Source organism: Gavia stellata, chromosome 7, assembly GCF_030936135.1.
Source record: "Gavia stellata isolate bGavSte3 chromosome 7, bGavSte3.hap2, whole genome shotgun sequence".
Lineage (NCBI taxonomy): Eukaryota > Metazoa > Chordata > Aves > Gaviiformes > Gaviidae > Gavia > Gavia stellata.
Window position 1 is genome coordinate 12877396 of NC_082600.1, and position 23628 is coordinate 12901023.

Genomic DNA, 23628 nt, shown 5'->3' on the forward strand with positions numbered 1-23628 from the left:
GCTCCATCTACTTGCCAGAGGAGACAAGCAAGGAAAAGGCATCCTTGCCAGTTCAGCTTTGCATCAGGACCTGACTGGCTGCATTCCTAGAGACATAAACTCCCATCTCAAGCTACTCAGCATCTTGCCTTAAGGTGCTGCAGCCTCCGAAGAGAACAGTTCTCAGAAGTTGTAATGCAAAAAAAAAAAACCACACTGCAGAGTTTTGAGGGCCCTACACCAAGCTCCCTTCTCCTTCAAGGGAGCACGGACAGCAGCTGTTAACACAAAGGGCCCTATTTGCCAGGGCTAGCTGCTGCTGCTTTGAAACAAAGCCCTATCACCAGCTAGGTTTTGAAAGCCGCATAAAGCCACAGCTTCCAGACGCCATGCCCTGCTGCGGGGCCTTGCCTACTCTGCTAGCCCCACGCCTGTTGCCAGGGTCTCCACTGAGGCAAGTCTGGATGCAGAGCATGGAACTGTGGCGGAGGCAGGGAAAGGGAAGGCCCCGCTCCAGCCATGGCAGGAGAAGCCTCCCAAGCCCCACACTGGCCCTGGGCGGGCAGCGTGCAGCGAAGGCCTGGGGGGATGGCGGCCTCCAGGGTCACCCCCATCCTTCGAGGGAAGCCACGGCGTGGCAGAGCCTGGTGCGAGCCTGGGTGGTCTGGGGCAGGCTGCCCGGCCTCCCGAGCATCGCGGTCCCTGCCTGACCGGTGAGGAGGGGACTTCGCCCCCGAAACCCTGTCGGGATGGCACAAGCTGGGACAAACACACACAGAGGCAGGTTGCGCCCTGCCGCCGGGAGGCGAAAGTGCGGATGGGAATGGGCAGCTCGCGCTTCGTCCACTCCTGACCCCCTCCGTGGCGAATCTGCCGAGGAGTCGCAAGGAGCGGGCAGACGCATCCCCCTCCCCTCTCCCCCCGCCCCGCTACGGCGTGGCGCTCGTCCCAATCTTCCTGCGCGGCTTCACGCGGCCGTGCCCACGTCGGAGCGCGCGGACGCTGCGTGGTGGGCGTGGCCGGGTGCCGCCGGGTGCGCTCCGTGGGACGCGCCGGGCCGCGCTCGCTGGGGCCGCCGCTGCCGGGGGAGGAGGAGCGGGAGCAGCCCTTCCCCGCCGCCGGGGAGAGGCCGGAGCGGGGGGGGCTGGCCGGGTTCGGCCCATGGACCGTCCGGGCCTGAGGCGGAGCCCGTGGAAGGAGCCGCTCGGCCCCGGCGCGGCCGTGAGGGGCGGGAGGCGGCGCGGGGCGCGGGCGGCGCGGCGCGGCTGAGCGCGGCGCCCCGGGCATTTGCGCGCCGCCGTCCGCCGGCTTCGCCGCCGCCCGAGCGGCCCTGCCCTGCCCTGCCCTGCCCTGCGCCCGCCGCCGCGGCACCATGTCGGCCAAGGTGCGGCTGAAGCGGCTGGAGCAGCTGGTGCTGGACGGGCCGCAGCGGCACGACAGCGTGCTGAGCGTGGAGACCCTGCTCGACCTCCTGGTCGGCGTCTACGCCGAGTGCAGCCGCGACTCGCCGCTCCGCCGCGACCGATACGTCTCCGACTTCCTCGAGTGGGGTGAGCTCGGGTGGGAGGACGGGAACGGGCCGCGGGGATGGGGGGGTCGGGGCCCAGCCGGGGCCGTGAGGGGGAGGGACGGGGCACCGGATGGCTGGGGGTTGTGTGGGATCCCCGCTGCCCTGATCGCGGGGCGAGGGGCGGCGAGCTGGCCCGGGAGGGCGGCCCGGCCCGGCCCCGGGAGTGCGCTCCCCGCCGCCGCTCCCGGCTGCAGCCGGGCGGGGTGGGGAGACGCCGCCCCTGGATGCGGAGCCTCCCTGGGGAACACCCCCGCCGCCAGCCGGGCCTTGACCCCTACAGGTCTCCTCCCAGCTCCGCTCGGTCCCAAGCGAACCGCTTGGCAGCCGGCAGCGGGAACAGCACCGGAGTGTCCTTGGCCTGAAACCCTGCTCGGCTTAACCCGAAACGTCAGGCTAATCCAGTGCTCCTCGGAGGGCTTCCTACCTGGGGGGGGGGAGGAGGGGGAGAGCAGCAGGCTCAGGCTTTGAAATGCTGCTCTTGTGCCGGATTTGTTGCTGTTAGAGAGGGCGTGTGTGTGTCTTGAAGGAACAACAGTTACCGTTCATCATGCAGTCTTTTTAATTTGGGCATGCCCCCGAAGGACAGAGCAATTCCAGGCAGCCTTTATAACAGCTTTGTTTAATGGTTTCCTACTGTTAAGCCGCCTGATAATGAGAAACCTCCAACAGTCCAGAGCATGCTGACAAAAGAAAACGTGGATACTTGTGATAACGTTTAGGATAAAAGTTTTCTATTCAGTGGTGTTTAGTGAAGACTATTGACTACAGGTATGTAGATAGCAGAGATCCTTCCCTGCTGCATGCCTAAATGAATTTATGTTAAAACGGCCATGGTGGCTGACTGGTTTATTCAGCTCAGTGAGTTATGAATAATAATGTATGACGAAGGTGACTTAACTTCTCCATGGAATAAGAATTGGAGGGGAGGGAGGAGAGATCATTGCTGATGAGTTTATTGTCCCGTTTATCAGCTGTTACATGCATGTACAGTTAATTAGGCTTTTAAAGAGCCCTCTTAAAAAAACCCCAAACCCAAAACAAAGGATTTCCTAAGGGAGAGGGAGGGGCCGATTTACTTCAGTAAATGCAAATGTGTGTCTTTAGCACTACAGACCAGAGCAATAAGATGTAGGGACAGCTGGTTCTCCTTAATTTCTGTGGGGACCACCACTCTTTGTCATACACTAACAAACTAAGAGGATTCACTTCCTGGACTCTTCTATTGACGTCAGTAATGCGATTGCCAACTGAATAATTAACCACTTTATCACATCTGCCCCGCAAGGCTGCAGCCTGGGGAACATTGATTATTTGTTTTGTGGTGGGAGCTTTGTGTATCTTCTGCAGAGTGCAGTTTGGTTTTAGGCTCTTGTTTTCAAGCTGATGGCTTGAACGAGTGAGCACCTACAAACTGTTAAATGTGATAGATCAGACTACGATAGTACTTTGAGCACTGAAGTTGAGGAAAGGCTTTGGGGCAGGCCAAAGAATGATATGCTTTTTCTATAGCACTGCTGGTGGTTGTGTCTTACTGATTGATCCTTGTGTTGTCAGTTTCTGTGTGATGGAGAGGCCGATTATCCAATTGTTTATAAAAGTCACTTCTTCTAATTCTATTTATTGTGTTCACTGAATGTGAAAAGGTTACTGACTTGATGAAAAGTATAGCTTGCAATAAAAACACTGTGTAGTTCTTACTGCAGTGTGGGATTACTCTAGTATAACAAAGTGCCTATTCAATAAATAATTGAAATGTATGTGAGCTACCATCTGGTGCTGCAGAGTGGGGATAAAAGTTTATAATCCAGGCTCTTGATGGTAAGGGGATGGGCCTAAATCTGGACTGCTGTATATTTGGATTCTATCAACAAGGAACACCCTTAAAACCAGTTACAGTTGATACTGTGTGTTCCTCCCTTTCCTTCAAGCTGTTAAATAAATGCCAACAACGAGACACCTTTTATCTGTGTCCTAGCACCCTCACAGTATGTTTCCACTGACAAGGAACTTGTTTCTGCCTCCAGCTAATAAGGAAAATATCATGCCAAACACACTAATCTTCCTCATGTCATGATGTGCAGTCTTAATTACAGTCTGATTCTCTGTTAGAAGATATTCTGGATTGATGTGCACAAGTTTTATGTGCTGGTATGTGTCTGTAGAAGCATGAGATTGTAGTTAAATATTTGGGATATACTTTGAAGATCAGTGTTTCTTTATCATCTGGAGACAGAAGGAATTTCCTTTTGACTAAATGGAGACTTATCACTGACAATGGAAATAAGCTGCATAGGTATTAAGGTTAAATTAAGCTGAGCTATGTAACAAGCATTTCTTTACTATTTTGGATTTAAAACTGAGTGTGAGGTATCACACACAAAATTCCCTTAAAATGATTCAGCGTGGTTAATGGACTTGCTTGCATTCTTAATTGCCAAGAGAAAATAGAGTTCAGGCATGGTAGTTGAGGCAGAGTCTTTTTCCTGGCTGTGGGGTGCAGAGGAGATGCTGAGTTGTGTGGTGTTGCTGCTGGATGTGGATATGTCTGCTCTCCAACAGCTGCATGATGCTGCTCGTATTCTGGAGCTGGTGATTGTGGGAGAAGGGAAGTAGGGAGTCCAGAAAATTAAGTCCCATGTTTATCCTGCGAGACTCATGCCACCTTCTCCCTATTCAACATCTGTAGAAGCCTCGCACCTCACCTGCAGAGGCTGGTGAGCCCCAAATGGTGGATCTCATTGTTTCTGTCCTATAAATCTTTCTTCGGCTTCCTGGCAGTCCTGCCACAGGCTTATTTCTTCAAAATCTTCTTCCTATTCGCTAACCATAGAAGAGCATAGGGTGTGACTGTTTGCCTTGAGGCAGCTTGTGGCTTCCATCGCTTTAGAAATGTTGTAAGAATCTGCCATTTTAACCTTGGCAATTTTTGCTTTCCCATGGTGAATGGAGCTTTCAATCAGACTATATTTTTTCTCTGTACTGGAAGTATAATATATATATCTTTATGCCAAGTATCTTTGGAGAAGAGCTAGCTGAGCTGCAAGTGATGAGTTCAAAAGTCCTTTTCTTCTAGTTATTTTTATTTATAACTCCTTTATAAGGTCTTGCCCATTTGGTTATCACTGTATTGTTTATGTAATAGATATTGAAATAATGCTCAGTATTCTTAGTGGGAATTGAATCCAAGCCTGTTAGATAGCAGACCCACGTCCACATGTTCGGAAAGAATTTCCCAAATCTGTGCTTAGTGTCTTTTAAAATGTTGCTACATCTGCTGCTCCTAGAGTGAGAAATAGTGAGGAATCCTAACAGTGAGGAGTCCTGTTTATTCTAGTTATACTTGCTTGTTCCTCTCTGAAAGTCATTGGTGAAACTGGGCTGCTACAACCCTCATGCATCTGAGGCCAAATTGCTTGACCATCTCCATTCATCCTTACAGTTATCAGGAGAGCAACCTAGCCAGCATCTGGGGAGATGCTGGAACTGGACAATCCTGGGTCCTAGAAAGCCTGTAAAACAGTGTATGTGGCCCTGGAAGTCTATGGGGGTACTTCCCTTGGTAAAGCTGACTTAGGCCACTAGTGAAGACTGCCTAAAGCTATCAGCAAGCACAGAGGAGGCTGCACGGCCTTTGGAGTTACCCGATGGATTATGGTGCACCCCAGTCCTTGGTGCTGTGGGGTGGTATTGTCCATGCATGGCAGAGTGACCTCCTAAGAGACTCTTCCTGCAAAAAATGTATGCTGTCCCTTGTTTCACATGATGAGGAGAGAAGTACAGGAGTGCTGCAACATCATGGCTGCAGCTCAGGTGTCTGTGTATCACCTGTCCTTTGGCTTTCAGGTACAGCGTGTTCCTCCCTGTGGAGCCCCTTGTTCTATCATACTGAGGGATCTGAATCTTTCATAATCTTGTGCTAGAATGGCTGCTCGCAGGGCACCTTGCTGACTGGTATCACATTCATGCTTGTCTGACATCACCTTGTTTTTCAGGAGTTATCTTGGTTGGCTATGGCTGGTGCTTACTGCCCCTTACTTCCAGTCAGCAGGGACTGGTGCAACTGGCTGCTCCATTTTTGAACAGCTACTTGGCACAGTTTTCAGCCAATAGGCAAGCCTGTTCAGAGAAGAGTCTAGCAGGAATGGCCCTTATTTGTATTCAAAATGCTCTTGATGCTGCATAGACTCTCTTGCTCCAGCCTTTGTTTCCTCTGACCCTGTTTTGTACTGCTGGCATGCTACAGAGGGCAAGATGGCACATGTCCCCACATAGTTCATTCAGTGTTGTCTTACTCCTGGACTATGTACTGGCTAGTCCTCTCTGTGAGAACACCTCAAAACCACTGTCAGAGGAGTTTAGACTGATCTGAAATGTGTTTTTTTTTTTTTCCTTGAAGCAGGTGCATGGCATACATCTGTGGACTATTTCTTCTGATGTGTTATGAGCCGTTTGTTTGAATGCTGACTTATCTTCTGTGTTCTCAGTTTGTGCAAGGTCTGCTACCCAGCTAGATTGGTGTTCTGCTTTTGGATGGTGGTGGTGGGTTTTTTATTCGGGTGTTTGTTTTTATTTTTCCTGAGAGGAACTTACTTTAAGGGGGCTGAAGCTGTGGGGAAAAGAAAGAAGATTGGAGATGATTAGCACAAGTAGGCCGGTCAGGCACCTGCTGCCGAGCCCTTGAACACAGTCTGGCATAACAGGCAGTGGATGCTGGTGTCGTAACAGCAATATATTCCAAGTCTGGTCTGGAGGAGGGAGAAACATGCATGCAGAGTGCTCAAATCAGCCTCCCTAGCCTAGCCTCGAGCTGCCACTTTTGGGTATTTATCTGTTACACTTGAGGCTGGAGCATAGATGGAAAAATCGAGCACGGGAAGTTCAGCAGAAAGGGTTGCTGTTGTGCTGCTGTTGGTGCAGTGATTCACAGCTTTGGGTTGCTGTCAGGACTGCTGCTTCAAGTCTGGATCTTGCTGTTGGGGGGGTTCTGTGAATTTTGCAAGTCTACTCCCAGACATACTTTCTCCTCCTTCCAATTCTGCTTAAAGAGGCACCTTAATCTTTCAAATAATAAAAAAAAAAATCTTAATGAGGGAAGGGAGAACCTTGCAGGGTGGCCTTTCTGTCAGAAGAGTGTAGAGCCTGTTCTCTCAGCCTGAAAGCAGTTGTATTCAGAAGTATAGATGTGGACCTGAGAAACAGTCTTCCCAGCCTGTGTTAGAACATCTTCAAAACTAGCTGCAGGGTAGACCTAGTCCTCTGACTGCCACAGGCACTGATGCACTAGAAAAAGTGTTAGGTAAGGGTGGGGGCACGATGTGTGGCTGAGTGTGCTGCTAGTATAGGAGGCAGAAGCTATCCTTAAGTGTTTTTGAGATTACTTTAGAGTTGTCAGACTTTGAGGGTTCCTTGTGAGGATCTTTTCTTTGGCCTTTTTCAGTTACACCAGGAAAAACTTGATAACATGTCGTATCTCTGGACTTGAGGGCTTAAATTCCTCTCTTCTTTCCCTTTAGCACTCCTCCCCCTCCCCTGCTTGAAGGAATACACACAGAAAGCCAGGAAGGGACCTCAGGCTCTGCTAGCTTGTATAATGTCCTCTCTGTGCAGGCAGAAGCTCACTGCAGAAGCTGTGCAGTGAGCAATAAGCCTGTTGGGCACATGTGTGAAGTGAGTGTGGTTGGATAATGAAGACAGCTGATGAACAAGAAAACTGAATTTCACGTTCTGGCCTAAGTTCCTCTGCTTCCATCCTCTATCCATCAAAGCCTGTTACGATCCCTTATACTAGAGCTAGCGGCAGGAGGGTGTGGATGAGGGCCCGCTGGGGCAGCGTGGAACTACAGGTGCCTCGCAGAGGTTCTGGAAGGGCCAGTGGTGGTGGCCACAGTTGCTTTGTTCACAGTGCAGTGTGGATGCAGCTGGAACCCTTTCCTGCTCCGTGAAGGTTTTCCTGTGGTCGGAGATGGGGCACCATAGCTTGGATCGCCTTTGCTAATGAAGTCCTTGATGGTCATCTGGCAGACTAGTGCAAGCATGGCCGCCAGATCCCAGTTTCCTGCATTCTCTGCTTTGAGTAAACTGGTTTTGATCTTTTGAAAAATATATGTTAGGATTAATTCATGTTGAAGTAGGCTAGACTGCCATGTTAGCTTTGATAGCATTGTAGTCAGGGCTAGTGATCTGAAGGCATGAGATTCAAAGCCTGCTGCTCTGTGTATGATGGACCCTTTACAGTGCATCTGTTCTAATCTGTTATTTTTAGAATGAGGCAATATCTTTTAATGACTTTTTCTGTAAAACTATGCTGTGAAACATTGGCACTGAATGCCGCAGTCATGTTTTGACAGTGGGAAAGCAATGTGGTATGGAGGATGAGAGATACATTGGCATGTGCTGTTAAAATGACAGACATCCTAGGTGAAGCTTGTCTTTTGTCCCATAGAAGGAAGCCGGTATTGCTTTTCTCCTGTGTATAAAGTTGCTAATAAATAGCAACAGTCTTTAGTGAGGGCTTGAGGAATTATGTGATATGTTAAAGGCTATGACCTATATTTTTTATTTTAATTTTGTTTATATATGAAAACTCAGTAAGGAGTAAATAAGTCATTGATAAATTTGTCTTCATATAGAAAAATATGTACAGCTAGTAGTTTCGCACTCATAGTACATGATAAGGTATAGAATGCAGAAGTAAGGTTTCATAAGCATCCATAAATCTAACATTTTTTTCTGACTTCTTGCATTTAGAAATCTAAATTATTTTCATATTGCTTTTTCATACGTAATATTAAGATATAATATTTTGCAAAAAATACTTAACTTACATCCTTAAGACTCCCATGGTTGGCACAGTTATACATTATCAGTGGAAATGGCTTGGGTGTTGGTTTAGTCAGCAGATTCAGTGCAATGAACTTTTTTTTATCAAATGAAATTGAACTAACTTTTTTTTGCAAATAATTCACATGTGGGAGTGAGTCAGTTTCTTCTACACCTACTAGAAACAAATGATTTTAACTGTGTGAGTCAGAACTGAAGAGACTTGTTTCATTAGCTTTTTTAGCAAGTTGCTTTTACTTTATGGTTATATATTAGTATTTTGGGTTTTAGAAATGTTGGGAATGTTAAACTACTACAGATTCTTCAAATTTATGAAACTTACATTTTATCTCTTGCTTGTAATTTGAGGCAATTCATGCAAGCTATTTTTAGATGTATATTACAAAAAGGAAGAATTCTAATACTTACCTAAACAATCACAAATTTATCTGAGCTGTCAACAGAATATAGTGCCTAGGATTAGGAAAAATTTTATGTGTTCATCTTTTTCATTACCCATGTCTGAAAAGATGAATAGGATGATGGACCACAAGCAAATCTGTTTAGAAAAATAGAACAGACTTGTTAAAGCTTCTTACTTTATTTTTGCCTTTGATAATGCTTTAAACAGAGTTGAGATTCATTTTCTAAGACTTTCATAAGGTACACTTGAGAATTCCAATATATTCTTGATGTACTTACCAAAGAGCTTGTATCATGCTCACTAATATATTCCATTGAATATTTTTTTTTTTTAAGAAAAGGGATTTAATTTTAAAAAGCTTTTCCAGGTCTAAGAATTTCTGAGTACATTTGGTTTGTGGTTCAATGTGATCTGTTCATTTTAGCTGTCTCCTAATAACTAAAATATTCCACTCTATTTTTCTCATCAGTGTATGCAGATTGCCAGAATGCACGCTTTCATTTATGAAGATCTTTGTTCACTATAATGAATGTAGCTTTCTTCAATAGGAAACTACACACTGTTTTCTTAAGCCCTGATTTTGCATAGACCTCAGTAATCATGTCTGTAGATATACTTAGAGTGCATTCAGATTAAGTGGGTGCATCCATCATTGCCAGCTGAGGCCTTAGGCGTCCTGAAGTGCCTGAGATCTTAATTTCTGTCATTCATGTCATCAGGGTCTTAACATTGAAACATGTTATTACTTAACCATGGCCTAAAGCTTCAAATGTGACTAGTACCTCTGGATGCCCAACCTGAGACCTCTGTAAACAGAGTCTGAGCTTTGGAAAATGGTGTGGATGTCTTCACCAAGTATTGAATCATTAGAAATATATGGAGTTTATTAATCAGGTGTGCATTAATGAAGGCTGAGGTATAGTTCTTAATTTGCTTAAGTCCAGTGCCATTGAGGGCTGAATACATATAGCTGCCTTTCCTAAAAAGAGAAAAGATCAGAAGCAGCACCAATTCCAGGTATATCGCAAATTCTTTTCACCTTTTATAATTGTTCTCCAACATAAAAATAAACATGGATAATTGCTTTCTGAAGTCCTACTTGAAATGTGTTTATGCCAGTTGAGCAAGACATGCATGTTCAGGATCTTAGAAAAGTCTATACAAAATTCTGCCTGGACTTTTAATTCAGCTGGGTTATATTGTTCTAATTTTCATCAAAAAATTCAGTGAAAGATGAAGTAATAAGTAAGATGAAACCAGTTTTAAATTCACCCAAGTAGATATGTGGAAGTCAGTCTTAAGAGTGTTGCAGCTATTCTGGCAATATTGTACTTTTATTTGGGACTGTGTAGTCCTTGGAATGTGGATTCACTCTTTTTATAGATTGTGTGACTTTACTCAAAATATCGCAACTACTATAGAAGTATGGGGTTTTTTAGTATATTATGATTTCCCTGCTAGTAGTGGTCCCTTAGCCTAAGAACTAAACTGTATGCCTTCCGTGGATAGATGAGACTTAAGGAAAAGCTTTAGGTCACTAGAAATTCTCCAAAGGTACATAAAAACAGGTAACGCCCTAAATTGGTTTAAACTCTGTAGTACTGGAAAAAAGACAACAAATACCCTCTCCCAGTAAAGAAACCCTTTTTTTAATTGAAGGCATTAAAAACTTGAATCACTTTTAGAGTTGTGCTAAGCGGAGTGTGGGGCAGGGGAAATCTCTGTCCTCATCTGAGGAAGGACAAGGTTTCTAGTAATTGCATGGTAATACTTCTGGGGCGTCTGAAACTTTTTTCCCAGTCTTGAGGAATTCCTCTGTCCTTGGTTCCGCCCCTCTTCCAAAGATCTACTTGTACCTTGGGGGTGGATGGGTCTTGTCTCCATTGCCTTGCACACCTTTGAATTTCTGCTGTTGTTACAGCATGACTTCTGTGATCTTCATTTTGCATATCCTTCCTCAAAAGTTGCCTTCTTCAACGGAGCTTTTTTGTGTGCTGCCAGCTTTATTGCTGCCCATGTGACTTGGATTATCAATACTGAAAGCTGGAGTGTTCTGAGTGCCTTTTATTTTACTGTAATTAAAGCAGAGTAGAAACAGCAGGAGGGTGACTTTAGGCATGAAGATCCTATTATCATTTGAAATATGTTCCCAAAGGTTTGTTTTTTAAGATGCATGTTTGGTCTTTACATTTAGCTCTTTTTCTGATAGGATTAGCTCGGTCACCATGTGTTGTCCTTCTCTCCACCCCCGTTTCTATGTATGATGACTATGTGGCTATGGTGGTCTTGTCTCTTAGCACTGAGAGATGGACACCTAGTGTGCATGCTCTGCAGGCTGCTGACTATTCTTGGACTGTGGATCCGAAGAAGAGTAGCAAATACATTTTTTCTATGGCTAGGTATGCTTGAGTAAGAAGTTTGTATTGAAAATTTTAAATTAAGGAATTGGGTTTCCGTTATCTAGTCTGTGATCATTTGTGCTGCATCTGAGTGAAATGGGAATGTAATATCTGTCCACATTTTTTTTCTTTTTAGTTTGTATGTTCTTTAAGGCAAGGAGGGGATCTCACTGCGCACTTGCTATCAGTGGTTCCTTTTAGGTTGGCTTTGTTGCCCTGCTACCCTCTCAAGTTACTCACCTAAAAAAAGGAAACAACATTTTTGTGATTCAGAACCTCACCCTATATGACTGATTACAGGAAGCTGGGAGAAGAAAATTTTTACATGTACAAATTGCTAGAAGTGATCTATGGGTCCTAATGGAATAACTCGTAGGTAGTAACCGCTAGATGTTGGGTTATAAATGCAGAGTGAAGGCTGGAGTCTGTGGTATTTAATCTTTCTGCCTTTTATGGGTAACATGGTATTTTTCCTAAACTCACACCACTTCATCTTTCAGAGCAGACTTTCTGAGAAGTTGCAGATGAGTTAGCCTGTTGTGTTACAGGAAAGAAGCAGAAACATTTTCCTTCCAGACCAGCTTTAATGAGTTGTAGCAAAATGCCTTAGTCATGTGGCATGGTATTGCTGCATCGAGGAACTAAGTTTGACTGTGTTAACTTACTCTGTTATGTAACTGAAGATTTCCATTATCAGTTAAGTTCAGCCTTTGGTTTCCTGGACAGTTAATATTTAAGTTGGGAATAATGACAATATGGAACAGCTGTTTTTAAACTGTGGTTCTGCTGGCCTGGTACTCCAGGTAACATAACACAGGACAACATACAGTGGGGATACCTAACTGGAGGCTGTATCAGGCCCACAGTCTGTCTTTATCTTACCCTTAGAAGTATTTAGTGGTTATTAAGGCAACTGAACTGTGGTTATCGCTCTGTGTATGTTACTGCAGGCCAGCAGGATTTACTGGATTGGGTGTAGTGCTGTACCGACAGGGCTATACTGGTCAGGATTGACCCAGGCAGGCAAGACCTGGTCAGGTCTGCATCCATGGCTAGAAATAATCAATCCTTGTGCATCCTGAAGTTGACTGTGTCTGATGTGAATTGTAAAGACAAAAGAACTGACACTTTGAGAAGGAGGGAAGGGGGGGATTTTTCATTTAAAAAAAATAATTCAGTGATGGAGAAGCTTTTACTGCTCTTAAGAAAGGGCTTTGCAGTAATTATCCTCAACGTTAAAGGTATGCATGCATTTGAGTGGCTCAAACCAGAAGTGCCCCGGTTGATTTTGACAGAATCAGAGGTACAGGTAGTCTTGTTACAAACTTTCTGTTCTTGTGGGTAGTATTAAACATTGTAAAGGTTTTGTTTAATGTTTCAGGCACTTTTTGAGGGTGGGGATAGCAGACATTACATTCTATACTTTACCTTTTGCATACCAGCATTATATTTCCTTCACACTGTAAAACCTCACAAAGTTCGGCATGACAAATGTGAAGTCTCGCACTGTGGAGATGTAAAAGTTGGGGAATGACCAACTAGAAAGCAGCCTTGCAGAAAAAGATTTGGGGATCCTGGTAAACAAGTAGTTGAAAAAGTCAGTAGTGCATCATTGTAGAAATGGAGGCTGCCTGTGTACTGGATGGCATCAGCAAGAGTGTAGCCAGCAGGTTGAGGGAAGTGGTTATTCTGCTCTTTACAACACTTGTGAGGCCATTTCTGGAGTACTGTTTCCAGTTCTGGGCTTCCCAGTACAGAAGAAACCCTGGGAAACTGAAATGAGTCCATCAGAGAACCATTGACGTGGTTGGAGGCCTGAAGCATGTGATGTGCAAGAAAAGCCTGAGATACTTGGCTTTGGTGAGCCTGGAGAAGGGGAATCTGATCCTGATCTTCAACTGCCAGATGTGGGACAGGGAGAATACAGAGGCAGACTCTTCTCAGGTGCACCACCAAGAAGGAGAGGCAATGGACACAGGCTATGGCAAGGAGGATTCTGACTATGTGTCAGGGTGAAAAAAATTCTCCTCCTGAGGGTGGTCAAGCACTGGATGAGGCACCCGGAGAGGTGATAGTCTCTCCACCCTAGGAGATAAACCTCAGCTAGACTAGGTCTTGAGGGACCCTATTGAACTTTGATGTTATCTCAGCTTTGAGTAGGAGGTCGGACTCCAGAGGTCCCTTCCAATCTAAACTTATTCTGTGGTTTCAGTATAATCTCTTTTTTTTCCTGTGTTAGCAAATTTATTTAACATCGTGGCTGCTTTAACAGAAAACAGTTGCTCTGCATACTTCTCAGAATGAAAATAAATATGTGAAATAGAATCTTCTTGCTATTGTAGATAAAGTAGTTGACACAACTTGTGTGAATTTACTATTCATTTTTTGATAATCTTAGGTGTTTACCCTGATTGGTTGGCATTTTACCATGTAGTCTGAATGTAAGTATTGCAAGCTTTTAACTGAATTTCAGGCTTGTAAATGATGGGAAACTAAATTTTGCTCGTGCTGTTCTGCCATGTATTTAATAAAAGCACCAGTTTCCTTGTTCCTGGAAGAGAATTGCCAGAACAGGTTTCAAGAACTTTGAACCTATGTTTTATGTCTAGTGCTTTTTCCAAAGTGTGGTTTCCTTATGCCTAGTTGTTAGCCTTGATAGCAGTTGAAGTATTTTAAAACTTTGTTCCATGGAGCTGTCAGAAGAGCCTGCAATCTCTGCATGACTGCAAGCCTGAATCATCCTTTACAAAAAATACAGGTTTAGCTGTTCTACTAGATACGTTCTCATATCACAAAGGGATCTCTATTTAGTAGGATTCCTAATATCCTTATATCTGACATTATAAGGAATTTGACTAAGCAGTTGCTAACAACAGGGTGAAACAAATGTTCCTCATAGTTGTAAAGATCTAATGGGAGACATTAGCTGGTTTTTGGTTTCCTCTGTAAAATAAGAGCTTGTATGACTTAGATGAAGTTGGACTTGCAACATGGGTTTAATGCTGATATTCTTTCTTGATAATAGCACACTTAGCAAACCAAAACAGACAACAAATTCAGTGTTTCAAAATCATATTGATACATAGAAAATAGCATGGGAAGTGCTATCAATGGTGAGGGTAACGATGTACAAAAGGGACAAAAACCAAGAACGGAATCCTTTATTAGTGGTGTGTTGTAATTATTAATAGGGTATCCTAAGGGACACTTCCATACAATGAATTTGTATCTGTGGTTTTGAGTATGTTGCTTGCAGCAAACTCCTGGGAAAATAATAAGGCTTTCCAAAAATCTCATGATTCCTAAGTGCCTGGAAGTCTGGTAGACATCATTGCCAGAGAACATATACTGTCAACTATGTCATGAAGGCATTCATTGACAGTACTATATAATGTAATGATCCATTACCCTTCTGGGGCAAGGACTGTGTTATGTGAGCAATTTATAATGTGTGTTAGCTTTTCAGAAGAAACTTTGAACAAAGTTGTATAGTTGTTTCAGATGCTGTGGTTGTGAGCCCTCAGCTGTGTTTGTGATTGATGTATGGAAGTTGTTCACACTGTGTTCTAGTTGCAGTGTATTGCTTCCCTCTTGGGAGGTACCTGCACGCTGTGCAGATAACTAGGGGGAAAAAGCAGATAGTGAAGTAATGGCAATAACTTCTTTTTTGGACTGAGTCTTGCTGGCTAAAACTACTGAGAAATATCACCCCCCTTCTTCTCATGTCCTTAATTTCCTCTTTTGTTTCATTGTTCAGACTTTTTACTTCTTATTTCCTATTTGTATTTAGAGAAGGTGCTTTGCAGTGATGTCTTTAAAACAGCAATGCACACTTGAGCACATATTGCTGCAATGATCTTTTGCATCAGTGGCTGTACTACGTCATTGCGCACGTTGGTGGTAATAGCTCTTACTATAAGCTTGATAGATACAGAATAAATAATACGGAGACTTTACTGGAAAATGTGCTCCAGTAATTTACCTTCAGAGCTCTGTGGGTAGCTCTGAAATGGGTGACAGCTGGTAAAAGATAATGGATTATCTTTCTGCAAGAGAGAAGCATGGGCAAGACCTACTTCTTACTTCAGTCTCCTTGCCCTCATCTCTCCCTCCCCCATCATGTCTCATACAACGCTTAAGAACCCGTCCTCTCCATTTTCTGAAGGACTTAGGTGGAGACTGTTAGTTATCACTTTGGTGTTTAAAAAAAATATATAAAAAAATTAATTGGCAAGGAAATAAATTCAGCTGTGCATAACAATTCGTGGAAGAGGAAATCAACACTGTCTACTTGTAATCTTTTAACAGTTGTCCAGAAATAGATTATTGAGGAGTCACAGTATTTGAATTAAAATTTGCAGTATTGGAATAAAAAATAAGCAGGTACATGAGTTAGAAAGGACTGGGAAAAGCATCACGTAAAGTCCTAAATATTGATCTATATACTACAAACAGTGGTCAGGCCAGACATCTTTACCTGGTCTTCCAGAAGTGATAGCCTGTACTTCAAGGAAAACTTTAAGTTGAGCTTATGTACTAAAATGTCTGTTAAATAAGATTTTGAAGGAAAGAGGTCGAACTGATGATACTTGAAGACGAATTTTTCATATGTGATAACTGAAAGATTCTTACTAGAATCTTGGGGGTTTTGATGTGTTAAAATACATTCACATAAGAAAGATGAGACTCCATATTGACTTCTTGGTTCTTTGAAAATGCATTTCTTTTAGAGTGGTTCCTCAGAAAAGGACAACTTCTTAAATTTTGATTTCATGTAATACAGTTGTGAACACTCGTGGCTTCTTTCATGCCTTTAAAATACAGCTGAACAGTCAGTCAGGGCTGAACTTTTGCCAGCAGCTGCACAAACTATTCAGCTATTATAAAATTTCTTAAAATAATTAGGTACATTTTTGTTCCTGTGTAAGAGTAACTACTGGTGCAGTCTGAGCACCATAATAGAAATTGTGATGAAGTGACACTTGCTGCTCATGCAAATAATACAGTGGAATAGTTCAACACATAGCTATTCCTCATATTTCTTTTTAAAGATTTTGTGGACCTAGATTTTTTTTTTAAATGATGCTGCTACGAACTTGGTTTTGAAATTCAAATTATATAGGAAACAAAAGTTAAGCTTCAAGAAATTATGATAAAAGTGAAATCGCATGGCTGTTAGGCTATAAACATTAGGGCGGTTGCCAGAAGAATAGTCTTGAAGACTTAGGGACTCCTTTACAGAAGATTTGAACAACAAAAATGCAAGCTTTATAAGCACAGCCTTCTTTCCTCTCAATGCTGCATGGTATCTCTGTCTCGGAGACCATTGTCACAGACTTCTGTTGTGTGTGTACCTGCCCATAAGAACCAGATCGAAGCTTGCATGTGACTTTAAAGGCTATGAAACTACCAAGAGATTCAAACTTTTTTGGTAGTATTCATGTCCTTGCTGGATTCACAGTGGCAACCCAAAGATGGAATGATGTGTTACTAAACAAGCAGTCCTGAGCACCTTTTTCATGTAGGTTAAAAAAAAAAAAGACGTAAGTGGCATAACTATTGAGAATCTTAAGAGATGAAAAAGTAAAGGAAAAAATTAAAGATTACCTCTCTCCAGACTTTTCTGTTAGAAAATTCCAACGAAGTTTATGGAACAAAAGGTTTACATAGCCTCAGCTCCACAATACTAGTATGAAAAATGAAACTAGTGTGTCTGAACTACAGTATCAAGGATGAAAAGTTTGATGGTTTTTAAGATTGTGGTTTGGGACTGAATGTCTTTTTAAAGTTAGTCAATGCAAGTGGAAAATATTACTTAAGAGCTAAAACAATCACTGAATGGGCAAAGTAGCCAAGGTTTACTTAGATGACATTGGAGATAAATTAGTAAAGGAAAATATTAAATTCTGTGTGGAAAAAGAGAAGGGAATGGGGTATAGCTAAAAGGATGTGTAAGGAAGTAAAAAGGCAACCATTTGGCTTTTCTTTGTGTAAATAGTTGACTCAATGTCTATACTAGTTTGCAGTTCAAACTAGTTCAACAGCTTAAAGTATTTTGAAGATTGGCAGAAATTCCTTGTTCTTCTGCTTGTGGTCTCATCTTCTGCTGTGGTCTCCTCAGAGGCCATGTACTATGTCAGAAGATTTCTGGAAGGAAGTTAATGCATCTTCACTGCTTCCTACTCTGGAAATGGAAAGTTGTAAAAGCACATCTACACTGGTAGGGTTTTCCAACTGCATCTGTACTGGCATGCAGATGCTTACCCTGGTGTTACGTTGGAGCATCCAAACGTTTGATTGTTATTTTCAAGTATGAGTAAAGGAAAAGGTTGGAAGCCAACAGAACGGAGCCTGAGGTGTAGATGATTTGAGATTGCCAGCCTAGTACAAGCTTGTTCTGAATGTCCTGGTACTTGATTTTCTGTTTTCAAATCAACATACCTGTCTAGATGGGCTGTAAATGAGGAAGGAAAAGGAATTCTCTACTTAAATGCGTGGAAATAAATCTTAGGGCAAAAGGATTATGGATGTAGTGCTTATTAAACAAAGATAGCATCTGGATAATCTTACTCTTAAATTCAAGTGAAGAGGAGTGTACAACACTGAAAAGTTGTTTTTATAAGCTTAAAAGCAGAATGGTCTGTCAGATACTGCATCTGATATAAAAACTTACTGGGATGATCCTTGCTTGATACACCTACTGTGACAAGCTGAGGAGCGAGATGTGAAGGTGTGGTATTTACAACTGTGAGTGTAATGATTGAAATACTTTTCATATTTTAATGGCAGAAATTTTGATATCAGCTAAGGACAGTCAAGAGATTTTTGTTTCCTACTGGCTTTAAGCATATGCAAGAAAGAGGGAGAAGCTAGAACACAGGAGCTTGGGCTGCTGCTGATCACGCTGGGGCGTGCAGTAATGGGAGGTATGTTCTGGTTTGGAATGGTAGTGTGGAGGATATAAGCTTCCAGAAGCCTACAAGAGGTCTGGGAATGCCTAGAAGCATGTCCATTAAACAGTGTGTCATGTGGGCTGGCAGTTTGTTGAGAGCTGCTTGTTTAAAATCGTGATCCAGAAACTGAATTTAAGAATTTCTGAAAGATAGATTGACAAAGATGTTAGGAAAAGATGGGCTATAAATACAAAACAAAACCAAAAGCGTGTTTCTTGATCCACAAAATACTGAGATAAGGAGAAAGAGCTTATTCAGTGTACTGTACGTAAATTAGCAAAAAGTTGGATAAGAAAGGGTGATAGAAATGCTTAATGAGGGGAAGAGAAGAAGGAAGAACTCCATGCCGACTGTACTAGAGAAAGCTGAATTTATAATGCTTGGAGACTTGGAAACATCTCTAGGAAAAGGCATGGTGTTCTGTTTTTAGATTCTTGTTCCGAATGCTTTGCATAAACGTGTGATGTTAAAGCTTTTTAGTCGTGCTCTAAATCAGTTGGATTTTTAAAATTCACTCTTAACTCTTCCAAGTATTTGACTTCCTTAAGGATGACTATTTGATTTAAAGGCCAGTTTAAAAACTTGAACATGTATAAACTGTCATGTGTCTAATATTCCAAATTACCATTCATCCAAAGTGTTTTCTTTCAAGGCTATTCAATGTGTATTGAAAAACAACAACCTTGCTTCCAAGCAAGCTTTAGATGCATTTTTATTCTTATTGAATAGCAGGTGTTATGATCTTGGTCAGTTTGAAACTTCAGAATAATTAGTTGATGCTCTTTAGCAAACTGATAAATGGGCAATATTCTAAAGCAGAATTCTGCAGGCTTCTTGGTTTATTTTTTAGTAATGACAATTTTTGGCATTTTTTTTGAGCCATGAGCACTTTTAAAAGTCTCTTTTTTGGTCTCTTCTCCCAAGTGACTAGTGATAGGACAAGAGGAAATGGCCTCAGGTTGCGCCAGGGGAGGTTCAGGCTGGATATTAGGAAAACTTTCTTTACTGAGAGAGTGGTGAAGCATTGGAACAGGCTGCCCAGGGAGGTGGTGAGTGACCATCACTGGAGGTGTTCAAAAAACACGTAGACATGGCACTTCAGGACATGGTTTAATGGGCATGGTGGTGTTGGGTTGATGGTTGGACTTGATGATCTTTCAGGTCTTTTCCAACCCTAATGATTCTGTGAAAAAATCTGTATTGCTAATGATCCATGTGCCACACAAGTTGACTCAATTTCTAGAAATCTACATCTAAAGCCAGGTTTGGGATCGCCTCGTAGATTTCCAGTAGATTTATTTTTTTTTCCCCTGCAAAATCTAGGCTTTCCTTTTTCAATTTAAATTTTACCTGTAGTATATGGAAAGCCTGGGGGTAGATATAGACAAATTTTGAAATGTGCTGAGTCAGTGTCAGACATTAAGGAAAAGTTGCGTAGTGAAATTAGAGGCAGATTGCTTTATCTGGATAAAGTTTTCATCACACTTTGGAAGGCTGAGAGGTGTGTTTCTCTTCCATTTCTACTCTTTTTACATCCTTTCTGAGCAAGTAAGTGTCAGGAAGCATCCTGCCCTCGGGAGATGCGCTTGCCTTCTGAATGCCCCAAAACCCAGGGATTTTTCTGTTACAGATGGCTGACCATGCTCCTAATGCCTTGCTTGCCCTGTGTTGTGTTGATAGTGACTTTTAGCACTTTGAGTCAGTGAAAACAGTGCTGCTGTAAGTGGTCTTCCTCTTCATCACTCCCAGCCAGGGGCACTGGAAAGAGCAGAGCAAGGCAGAATGGCTTTGGCTCTAGAGTTCCTGGTCTAGAGAGGGAGCTAAAGAAGTGAAAGTATTTATAATAATAAAAAAGTCACTCTGAGCCTTCCACTATAACGTGAAAATCTTAACATTTGTTAGTATTCTCTGTAAATTTACGGACAATACCCCTCTTCTCTGCTTCTGAGTAACTTGGGCTACTCCAAATATTCTAGCGCCTGGTTACATTATTTGCTTGTCGCATGTCTTCGTGGCCTTTTCCTGCGGCAAAAATCTGACTTTCATTGACCTTTTCATTAGATCTGGAGCTCCAGGGAAGTTCTGAAACAGGGTGGGTAATGTCTGAGAAAAGGTCCTCCTGCCCACTTTCATTTAAAGGGAAGTGGAGTGAAGGGAAAGATGTGCCACACGTGTGCTTAAAGTAGCTGTTGCTATCTGAACTCTTGAAATTGAAAAATAACTCAGGGTATTTATGTGCATAGTGTTGCAGCCTTGAGCCATCAAAAAAAAAAAAGAAAATCAGGTGCAGTTCTGTAGCACTGTAAGCTGATCTAATGCCTTATCCCGTTAGTCTTCTATTTCCTAGTTTATGGTGTTGATCTGGCTGAGAACTGAAGTACCAGGAAAAAGGCAATTGTCATTTGGCTCTGCTCCCTTACCCAACTTTCTGTGCAGCTCCCTGGGCGTCAGCACCAAGGCAGGCCACCTCTGCAGCAACTAGGCTGCTGTGAAGGCCATTGCATGGGCAGTTCATCTCACCTTGGTCTGTGCTACTTAAGATGACGGCCTCTGAAAAAGAGCTGTGCTCCTTTACCTTTCTTGCTTGTGCTGGTGTAGTAGCCTCTCCTGACCCTTCAGTCATGATGATTCAATTTGTTAAACTACAGGGTGATAGCTGCATTATGTGTCTTGGTAGGTTGGGTTTCTGCTGGTTTAGTGAGCAGAATCAGGTCAGTGAGGTGAGACCAGCTGAATTTACAGCTGATACAAGAAAGAGAGCAGATCTGTGAAATGTCCTGGTTGCAGCGATCCATTTCAGTTATGTCACTGAACTACATCTTTACTTCACTCTATAAGCAGAGAAAAGGTATACATCATAAGGTGGATTTCTCTCCTGTCACTCTAAGTGCATTTGTGTAGGGTGCTTTGTCAAGAGCTTATTAATAGAAACCTCTAACCTTTAAAATAAAGGAGGTGGCATGTGGTAAATAAAGCACCAATGTAAAGTATGAATTGTTCTGTTACATAATAATACATGTATTAAGTTTTTAGTAACTTGAGAGAACACCTTGCATATATCTGCAGAAAACAAAAGATGTGCGTTTATTGTAAATAATTGATAAAAGTTATGCTGCTTGTCTTGCTAAGTTTAACTTTTAAGATGAAATAAAGCATGCAGTCAGAAAACTAGAACTTTGCTCATATGTTGATGATGTAAGTGGTAGCTTCTTAATTAATGTAAGTGTATGTGAGCTTGTATCAGCACAGTGTGGTCATCGGATTGGAATTGTTTTATTTCTTAGCAGGGTGTGCAGGAGGTGCTGAGTCTGAAATTTAGATTCATTCATATGTTATTGAAATTCGGGTGAGCTCAAATTTGAGATTTTCTTAATCTTTAGTTTGAAACTATCTGAAAAATAAGTGACAGTATCAAAGGGTTTTTCTGAGCAGTCCTAATTCTCAAACTATTCTACAAAAAATTATTAACTCTTCTTTTTAGATTATTCCTCATGCAATAAAATAAGTGGATTTTAGTAATATTTACAACTTTTTTATGGAATGAAAGAAATTGAATCATTGAAATTTTACTGTTTGGAACTAGTGATTCATGTAGAAGCCTGAAACAATTTTGCCATTACTGATGTGCTTCAATATGTGATCCTCATTTGCTGAGGCTTAAATGGCCTCTCCAACACCTGGGAAATCTGGCCTTGGACTAGGAGTACAGAAAAATTCAGGTACAAATAAAGCTATATTAAACAGAGATTGTATTCTGTGGTGTTTGTTGCCATCCATTTCTTACAATGTTTTGACATACATCTTGGAAGATCCTGTCCTAATGTGCTGTAGGTTGGCTAGAAACAGACTCTTGCGTAGCACTTCCATGCTCACTGCAGCCTGAGGCAGATCCACATCAATTGCAAAAAAGGCCATTTTTCCCTTCTCCAGCCTCGTCCTGCTGCCTGCCTTGGGCTGGGGCTCCAACGTCACAGCTGTATGTGAGTCACATTGGGTGAGTGGTTTGGTGGGAGGGGATGGGATAGGCAAGTTAGCTTTTGCCTGGAAATGTTTCCTGGTTTGACATACCACGTGAACGCTAATGATGATCCAGACAATAGAGTGGAGCATGGTGGGAAGGAGCAAGGAGGAACCCTGTCAGCAGCAGAATGGATTTCCTGGATTAAAGTGGTCGTGTAGCTCCCCATTCAGTTGTCTCAAATGTTTGGGATGTCAGACAGTCCCAGGGAAAATCTGTAATTCAAGAGCCTGTATATGACTTCCTGTGCATGAGTCTTCTGGGCTGGGTATGATCATCTTGAAGAAAATAAAAGGACTGAAGATTAAGCTTAAGAAGGCATTGGATATCAACAGTTATTCAAGAGCAGAAAAAATTCTTTTTTGTGGAATAGTAATCTTTTCTTTGCATTTTTTAGCAAGGTTTAAGAGGAAGGAAAGTACCACCTTTGAAAATCTTATGAAATTCAAGTAGAAGCAAGATCTGGTATTTCAGTCTTTTCAGAAAGTGACAACTTGCAAACATTATTGGGATCCAGCATAATAGATTAGTCAGTGAAGTCTCGAAGGCTGAAAAGGCTGATAAACCACCAGGGAATCCATGATTGGTTCGTAGTCTGCCCAAAGATCTGGGAACCTTAGGGGGAGGTTAGAGAGGCATGGCAGCTTTCCCTCTCCCAAACAAATGTGACAAGTTGGAAAGATGTATGAAAAACGGGACTACAAACTGCAGTCAGGAACAGTTTCTCTAGGAGCTTTCTTAATTCTCCTATGAGAGTTGGGCTAGAACTTAATCTCAAGCTGCTGAGTGTTTTTTGAAATGCGCTGATTAGTACTTATGAAGGTGCAGGTTTTCTTTTTCAGAATGTGTCATCCTGCTTAAAAAAGTCTGTCTGTATCCTGATAGCTGTGTGCTAAAATGCTACATATTGTGAAGCTGCACCAAGCTTGTGTGGATGGTCTGGGTTTCCCAAACTCAATGCTATTCACAGTCACATTTTTCTTCAGTCTTAGTACTAACAGTTCCAGCTTCCGAGGTCAACTTCAGTGTTAGAAAAAAAAAAAAGACAAACCTTGCCTGAATTGGTTCTAGAGACCAAGTTGTACTTTCCTAAATTATGGGTCATTCCATGACGGTAATGCAACATGAAGATGAGAAATTGGGCAGTGAGCTTCTTCCTCTGTCAGGTCTCAGACATAAGCTTCCTCTCCCTTGTACTTGCATCCATCATAGCATTAGCATATGCCATTACCGTTAGGTCTGTTTGGCATGTGGTTTTTATTTTACCTGACCATTATTTTTCCATAGGTAAGCTACTGTCTTACATATGAGTACAGCAAATAGTCATTTGGTGTTTGTTCTTGGATATGTAAGCCAACACTTACTACTTCTTGCTTGCTAGACCTCTGTTGCTGTCTAGTTTCAAAGAGAAGCACAGTGGCTTTGACAGGAGTTAAATTAGCAATGCATTTTTTCACTTGGGCTAC

General features: G+C 42.5%; 1 protein-coding gene across 3 annotated transcripts in view; it reads left to right on the forward strand.

Annotated features, from left to right (window-relative positions):
• The first annotated feature begins 1351 nt into the window (after positions 1-1351).
• CDC42BPB (CDC42 binding protein kinase beta) overlaps positions 1352-23628 on the forward strand; it is a 94454-nt gene continuing 72177 nt past the window's right edge. For all 3 annotated transcript variants that reach the window (XM_059819719.1, XM_059819720.1, XM_059819721.1), the window contains exon 1: positions 1352-1529. In XM_059819719.1, the coding sequence (XP_059675702.1) occupies positions 1352-1529 (178 nt within the window). The remainder of the gene's footprint in view (positions 1530-23628) is intronic.